The sequence below is a fragment of the Musca autumnalis genome, unplaced genomic scaffold (assembly GCF_047663935.1).
Source record: "Musca autumnalis isolate F117 unplaced genomic scaffold, ASM4766393v1 scaffold_3, whole genome shotgun sequence".
Lineage (NCBI taxonomy): Eukaryota > Metazoa > Arthropoda > Insecta > Diptera > Muscidae > Musca > Musca autumnalis.
In genome coordinates, this window is record NW_027411866.1 from 36,701,088 (window position 1) to 36,708,946 (window position 7,859).

Genomic DNA, 7,859 nt, shown 5'->3' on the forward strand with positions numbered 1-7,859 from the left:
AATGAAGCCACGCAAGCAAGAAAAATCCATTGTATTTCTACCTTAAAAGAGCGAAATGTGAAAAATGAGAAACACATAACTTTATTCAAAAAGTACGGGAACGGAAAAATGAAAAAAAAAAATAGATTAGCGCATTCGTTTTACGAAATCCTAGAAATAAATGAAGTTTATTTATGCCTAGTTCAGACTGACGGCATTTCGCTCTCTATTCGTTATTCGACCCCAAATTAAGATATAATTACTTCATTTCCCATACAAACTTTTAAGAACGAACAACGATTTTTGTACATTGTTCAATTTAAATTACTCCCCGAACGACGATAAAACATGTCCCATCTCTAACAAATGAGAGAATTTATCGAAATAAATTAATTAGTCGATGGTCAGACTAACACGATTTCAACATGGCGACGTCAAGTTTATAGGCGAGGGGTATGAAGTAGTGAAACCCATGTACATGGTTTTCTGTGTTTGTTGTGTTGCCTCTTCTTGTTCTTCGTTGCAAGATTTTTTCTTCAATTTTCTTTCTCAAGCAAACGTTAACAACAAAACAAACATAAATATATTTAATAAAAACATTTAATTAATGAAATAGTGAAAATTTAACTATTAATATTAATTTAATTATTAATGTTAATTATTTTGTGTTGTTTTTTGGTTTATTTATGTCTTTTTTTGTTTTTATTGGTATGAGAAACACAACAAACGCGAATGGTAAAATAAAGAGGGCACGCAAAGATCTTAAATTTCACGTTAACGTGTGTGGACATTAAAGAAATTTGAAAAGAAACTTTAACGAAATTGGTTTCATGAAACCTTGCTAGTCTGACCATCGACTTATGTCAGAAAAAATATAAAATTTAAAAATTTATTTTAAAATATCGATTGCTATCGATATCATCGTTAATGCCATGTTCACACGGGCGTTTCAATTACGTTGTTCGCCTGTCGAACGACGTACACGAATTAACCCGTATCCACGACACCATTCGTAATTAACAGAAACATAAACAAAATTTCCTTCATTTTTGTTTCCTTGTTTTCACGAAAATTTGAACCGAAAACACATAAAATATACATTAAATGAATAGGAAAAGCAATAGACTTTCCTTCAAATGTATCTTTTATATTTAACTATACACATTTCATTCATTTTTTTCCATAAATTCTGAATAATTTTGTATTTTCAATATATTTTTATATGTTTCTATTTTCAAAATTAAAGAGAGAGAGACATGTCAAAACAATATTTGTGTATACAGACTTTCAGTTATTTGTTTCCTTTTTGTTTCTGATTTTTTACGCGATTTTGAACTAATGGACAAGAAATGTGTGTGGAATTAAGAAGGAAACGCAACCATCTTCCTTCTGCATCTATATAAAATGTTTAGTTCATTAATTTTCATTCATCTTTTTCCTTTTTTCTAAAAATTGTTGTGTTTTCAACAAATTTTTCAATTTTGAATTTAGACACGTCATAATTAATTTTTTCGATAAATTCTCTCATTTGTTAGGGATGGGACATACTTATTCGTCGTTCAGAGAGTATTTCTAATCGAACAACGTAGAAAAATCGTCGTTCGTTCATAGAATTTTGTGTGGGGAAATAAGTAATTTATTGGTAGTTATGGGTCGAACAACGAATAGAGAACGAACGACGTACCGTGGAAACGGGCTATAAGTTATCAACACCATTTGGTTTGTTCCAGTACTCACATTTCTACACATTTTTACTATTTTTTTCGATAACATAAAGGAAAAATCGGTTATCGGAGTAAAAATGTGTAGAAATTGGTCTGTTCCTTTACTTTTGAAAATGGTAAAACCGACAAAAGTAGTAAAAGTTGTAAACTGCTCACATATGAATTGTATGGTGTCAGAAGTAAAGGAACGCTTTTCGAGTAAAAAGTGGCAAAACTTGAAGTTTCTTGCACGTAAAGGAACAGAGCTAGTGTGTAGTACTGGAACAGAGCAATTATTAGCTCTGTTCCTTTACGTCCAAGAATCTTCAAGTTTTACCGTTTTTTACTCGAAAAGCGTTCCTTTTCTTTTGACACCATGCAATTCATATGGGAACAGTTTACAACTTTTACTACTGTTGCCGGTTTTACCATTTTCAAAAGTAAAGGAACAGACCAATTAATTTGGAGATGAAAATGGCGGAAATGTCAATGCTTTTTTTGACATTTTGCACAAGTAGTCCACAGATATGCAAACGAGAACAAACAATTGCTTTTAATTTATAAAAAATGCATTTTACTTTTCCGAAAAATGTGTACGTGTAACTTCGGTCTTTCTCACACACACAAAAACCGAAAAGCAGCGAAATTTCTATTTATTTCAATGAAATTTAGGTTGCGGATTTTTGTTCCGATAATATCGATAGGCAAAACTATCTATCGATATTTAATTTTTAAAAAAATAATCGATTTTATCGATAGTGCCATCGATTTTTTGCCAGTCCTATTGTGGAAACATAAAGCTGGGTACACATTGTCAGTTTTGAATGACAGCTTTGTTGGTGCTTGCTAGTGTGGCCGTTCATTTTTGTCATTCCTCATGCAACCACAAAATATTTTGTGGTTGCTGGACGGTTGGACAGTTATCGATAATTGCAAATAATCGTCATTCAAAACTGACAATTGGTCTGTTCCAGTACTACACATTTCTACACATTTTTACTCCGATAACCGATTTTTCCTTTATGTTATCGAAAAAATAGTAAAAATGTGTAGAAATGTGCAGTACTGGAACATACCAAATGTGTACTGTACTGTCGATATTTCGCAGTTATCGATAACTGTCCAACCGTCCAGCAACCACAAAATATTTTGTGGTTGCATGAGGAATGACAAAAATGAACGGCCACACTAGCCAGCAACAACAAAGCTGTCATTCAAAACTGACAATCTGTACCCAGTAGAGCTGGCAAAAAATCGATGACGCTATCGATAGTATCGATTATTATTTAAAAATTCAATATCGATAGATAGTTTTGTCTATCGATATTATCGGAATAAAAACCCTTAACCTGAAATCCATTGAAATAAATAAAAATTTCACTGCTTTTCGGTTATGTGTGTGTAAGAAAGTAAGTCTGTAGTCACACGTATACATTTTTCGGTAAAATAAAATGTATTTTTTACATTTTTTATAAAATGAAAGCAGTTGTTTATTCTCCTTTACATTTCTGTGAACTACTTTTGCATAATTTCAAGAAAATCATTGCCATTTCCGCCATTTTCATCTCCAAATTAATGGCGATGACAACTTAACGATAATATCGATAGCAATCGATATTTTAAAACATTATATCGAAAATATCTAATGTTGGGAATATCGATGGTTTGGCAGCCCTATATAGTAGAGCTGGCAAAAAATCGATGGCGCTATCGATAATATCGATTATTATTTAAAAATTCAATATCGATAGATAGTTTTGCCTATCGATATTATCGGAATAAAAACCCCTAACTTGAAATCCATTGAAATAAATAGAAATTTCGCTTCTTTTCGGTTATGTGTGTGTAAGAAAGTTAATCCGTAGTCACACGTACACATTTTTCGGTAAAATAAAATGTATTTTTGTTACATTTTTTATCAATTAAAAGCAGTTGTTCATTCTCCTTTACATTTCTGTAAACTACTTTTGCATAATTTCAAGAAAATCATTGCCATTTCCGCCATTTTCATCTCCAAATTAATGGCGATGACAACTTAACGATAATATCGATAGCAATCGATATTTTAAAACATTATATCGAAAATATCTAATGTTGGGAATATCGATGGTTTGGCAGCCCTATATAGTAGAGCTGGCAAAAAATCGATGGCGCTATCGATAATATCGATTATTATTTAAAAATTCAATATCGATAGATAGTTTTGCCTATCGATATTATCGGAATAAAAACCCCTAACTTGAAATCCATTGAAATAAATAGAAATTTCGCTTCTTTTCGGTTATGTGTGTGTAAGAAAGTTAATCCGTAGTCACACGTACACATTTTTCGGTAAAATAAAATGTATTTTTGTTACATTTTTTATCAATTAAAAGCAGTTGTTCATTCTCCTTTACATTTCTGTAAACTACTTTTGCATAATTTCAAGAAAATCATTGCCATTTCCGCCATTTTCATCTCCAAATTAATGGCGATGACAACTTAACGATAATATCGATAGCAATCGATATTTTAAAACATTATATCGAAAATATCTAATGTTGGGAATATCGATGGTTTGGCAGCCCTATATAGTAGAGCTGGCAAAAAATCGATGGCGCTATCGATAATATCGATTATTATTTAAAAATTCAATATCGATAGATAGTTTTGCCTATCGATATTATCGGAATAAAAACCCCTAACTTGAAATCCATTGAAATAAATAGAAATTTCGCTTCTTTTCGGTTATGTGTGTGTAAGAAAGTTAATCCGTAGTCACACGTACACATTTTTCGGTAAAATAAAATGTATTTTTGTTACATTTTTTATCAATTAAAAGCAGTTGTTCATTCTCCTTTACATTTCTGTAAACTACTTTTGCATAATTTCAAGAAAATCATTGCCATTTCCGCCATTTTCATCTCCAAATTAATGGCGATGACAACTTAACGATAATATCGATAGCAATCGATATTTTAAAACATTATATCGAAAATATCTAATGTTGGAAATATCGATGGTTTGCCAGCTCTACTATATAGTACCCAGCTAAAGGTCAGCCATGGTACAATTACTTAGGTAGAAACATCGGCGAATTGCTACAACAAAGCAACTTTTTTTGTAATGTAAACTGTCAAAATTTTCGCCGAGTGGTTTCTTGTTGTCTCTTTTTATCGCTTGTGTTTGTACAGTGAAGTGAACACATGCTATCTCTTACTTACCGAATCATATGGTTTTTTGTTTTGATTTTTCATAGCGAATTCCTAGTTTTTTTGACGTTTTAGATTCGATCAGCTGGGCTGAGGCATCTACCTAAGTAATTGTACCATGAGGTCAGCTGATCAAAATTTATCGAGACTGTCGATAACGTATGTCATCGATAGTTTTGCCATCACTAGCCAACACGTTTTTTATTGGAGAAGAAGAAAATAAACAAAACACACGAAAAACATTTTTCCGCATGGAAACGTCAAGATTTTTTGTGGCAAACTTGCCAACCAATACCAAGGAGAAGGATCTGCGTCAGCTCTTTCAAGACTATGGTGAAATCAAGAATATTGAGTTGAAAACCAAGGAGAATCTTGTGGATCCAAATGATGTGAAGGTGATTGCCTTTGTGACACTAAATATTGGAGCTGATGATGCCAATTATTGTGAGTTGATCATGAATGGAACCAAAATAATAAGAATTTATTAAAAACGTTGTATCTCTTGTTGCAGGTTTGAAAGACCTTAACTGGCAAAAGGTCCATGGCCAACAGATAAAAGTATCTGTGGCCAAGGAGTCATTTTTGGAACGTTTGAAAAGAGAACGTGAAGAGGCCAAAGCAGCTAGTGATGGCAGTCAGTTGATGACTCCAAAGCCTGTAGAAGAACAGTCGGAATTGTTAAGTGCTCCCAAATCAAACAAACGGAAAACATTTGATGTTGATGCCGAATTGGATGATGATGAAATTCCAGCGGATTTGATGATTACCAAGAAGAGGGCTGCCAATTCATTGTATAATGGGAGAATTTTTATACAACAGAGTCAGGATGTCCAACCTATACATGTTATTGAAACGGCGACGAAGAAGAAGAACGTCAAGACACAATTGGTGGATGATAAGTCCATTAGTGCTGATCAAAAGCGCAAGGAATCATTGAATAAAATGAAAAATCAATATCAGCAACAAAAGACGGCTATACAACAGGCTCTGCAGGGCATGGTAGGTATACTTTACAAGTATTAGGTGAAATTAAGTCTAAAGACCTGTTTAATTTTAGGATGCAGGTAAAAAATCCAAAAAGATTAAATTTAGCGATGCTGAAAGTGATACGGAGGAAGTGAAAAAGGAACCTTTGGAATCCGTAAAGAAATCGAAAACCAATATCTTTGGATCCGATGATGAAGAAGAGGATGACAATATTGAGTTTAAAACCTTGCCATCGGGAAAGAAAGGTGAAAAGTTAGTTAAAATGCAGGCTCATCAAAGTTTAGATCCACGATTCCGCATTGATGCCAAATTTGTGGAAGATGATGAGGAGGAGGAAGAAGAGGGGGAGGGTGAAGGAGGAGCTCACAAAGCAGCCGGACAAAAAGACGGAGACAATGAAAGGGATTGGCAAATGAATATATTGGAACAAGTGGTGGGCACCAAAATAGACTCTGGCAAAAGATCAGATAAGGATCACAAAAACAAGAAAATGTTACGTTATGATCCCTCCAAAGATGAACATCAAAAATTCGAACGCTCCAAAGAAGAACAGGCTGCAAAGAAGACAAAACAAACAAAAACTAAAGAGACCACCGCTGGCACAACAGCTACCGCTGAAACACCTGCTCCAGAGGTGTCCAAAGAAGTTTTCTATGTGGTCAAGGATAGTTTACATGAATCCCTGCGTACCCGTGGTGAAGGTTTCAGTTTGTTGAGTATGTTTGGACAAAATGACCAACTTGAGGAAAGAGATGAAAAACTCAAACAATTGGGTACTGAAAAGATTTTGGTCAACAATAAGCTGGATAAAATGTTCTCAGCTGCTGCCAATCCCTTTTCCTATGACTCTTCTTCAGAATCAGAAACGGAGGATTTGCATGATCAGGAAAATTCCACAGCCAAAGCTAATGAACAAGCAGCGCCAGAGGCTAAGAGCAAAACGAAAAATAAAACAAAAATTACCGTCGAATCATTTTTTATACCCAAAACGGATGCACGCCTTAAAGAAGGTGCCTCGTTCTTCATTTATAAGAAGGCGGATGATGCGGCAACTGAAGAGAGTTACATGGAGGTGCGTGAACGTCTGAAACGTATTATTAAAACTAAAATTGCTAAGACGAAGAATAGTTTAGCCAAGTCAGGCTATAAAATCAAAAAGAAGGTTAATTAAATTTAGTGGCAATTTTAAAAAGGACTTTTTTTGTTTATTTTAAACTTTAAGTTTGATTTACATATTTGAGGATTATGTTTACATTTTAATGTAAGGATAATAAAACTGACTACAAAAAATTGATTTAAAATCGTGTTTTTCATGGAAAGTGGTGCTCCACATGATCTAAAAAATTTTTAACCGGTTCTTTAGACCCTTTATGAAAGAAAGTGTGCTTCTGTAGACCCTTTATGAAAGAAATGTTGCTTCTATAGAACCTTTCTGAAAGAAAGGGTCCTTCTTTAGACCCTTCCTGAAAGAAAGGGTGCTTCTTTAGACCCTTTCTGAATGCATGGGTGCTTCTTTTGACCCTTCCTGAAAGAAAGGGTGCTTCTTTAGACCTGTTCTGAAAGAAAGGGTACTTTTTTAGACCCTTTCTGAAAGAAAGGGTGCTTCTTTAGACCCTTCTGAAAGAAAGGAAGCTTCTCTAGACCTTTTCTGAAGTAAAGGGTGCTTCTGTAGACCCTTTATGAAAGAAAGTGTGCCTCTAAAGACCGTTTCTGAAAGAAATGTTGCTTCTATAGACCTTTCCTGAAAGAAAGGTTGCTTCTTTAGACCCGTTCTGAAAGAAAGGGTGCTTCTGTAGACCCGTTCTGAAAGAAAGGGTTTTTCTGTAGACCCTTTATGAAAGAAAGGGTGCTTCTGTAGGCCCTTTATGAAAGAAAGGGTGCTTCTGTAGACCCTTTATGAAAGAAAGGGTGCTTCTGTAGACCCTTTATGAAAGAAAGGGTGCTTCTGTAGACCCTGTATGAAAGAAAGGGTGCATCTATAGACCGTTTCTGAAAGAAA

General features: G+C 34.2%; 1 protein-coding gene across 1 annotated transcript; it reads left to right on the forward strand.

Annotated features, from left to right (window-relative positions):
* Positions 1-5,051: 5,051 nt before the first annotated feature.
* LOC141400043 (probable RNA-binding protein CG14230) lies at positions 5,052-7,154 on the forward strand. Its single transcript, XM_073979449.1, has 3 exons — positions 5,052-5,317; positions 5,385-5,872; positions 5,931-7,154. Exons 1-3 carry the CDS (start codon positions 5,125-5,127, stop codon positions 7,029-7,031), a joined length of 1,782 nt encoding a protein of 593 aa, XP_073835550.1. The 5' UTR covers positions 5,052-5,124; the 3' UTR covers positions 7,032-7,154.
* Positions 7,155-7,859: the final 705 nt, after the last annotated feature.

Bases quoted from the DNA above. Each gene is read 5' to 3' on its own strand.
- LOC141400043 (XM_073979449.1), top strand. From the start codon at position 5,125: ATGGAAACGTCAAGATTTTTTGTGGCAAACTTGCCAACCAATACCAAG. The intron at 5,318-5,384 runs GTGAGTTGATCA...CTCTTGTTGCAG, and splicing joins AGCTGATGATGCCAATTATT to GTTTGAAAGACCTTAACTGG. The intron at 5,873-5,930 runs GTAGGTATACTT...GTTTAATTTTAG, and splicing joins AACAGGCTCTGCAGGGCATG to GATGCAGGTAAAAAATCCAA.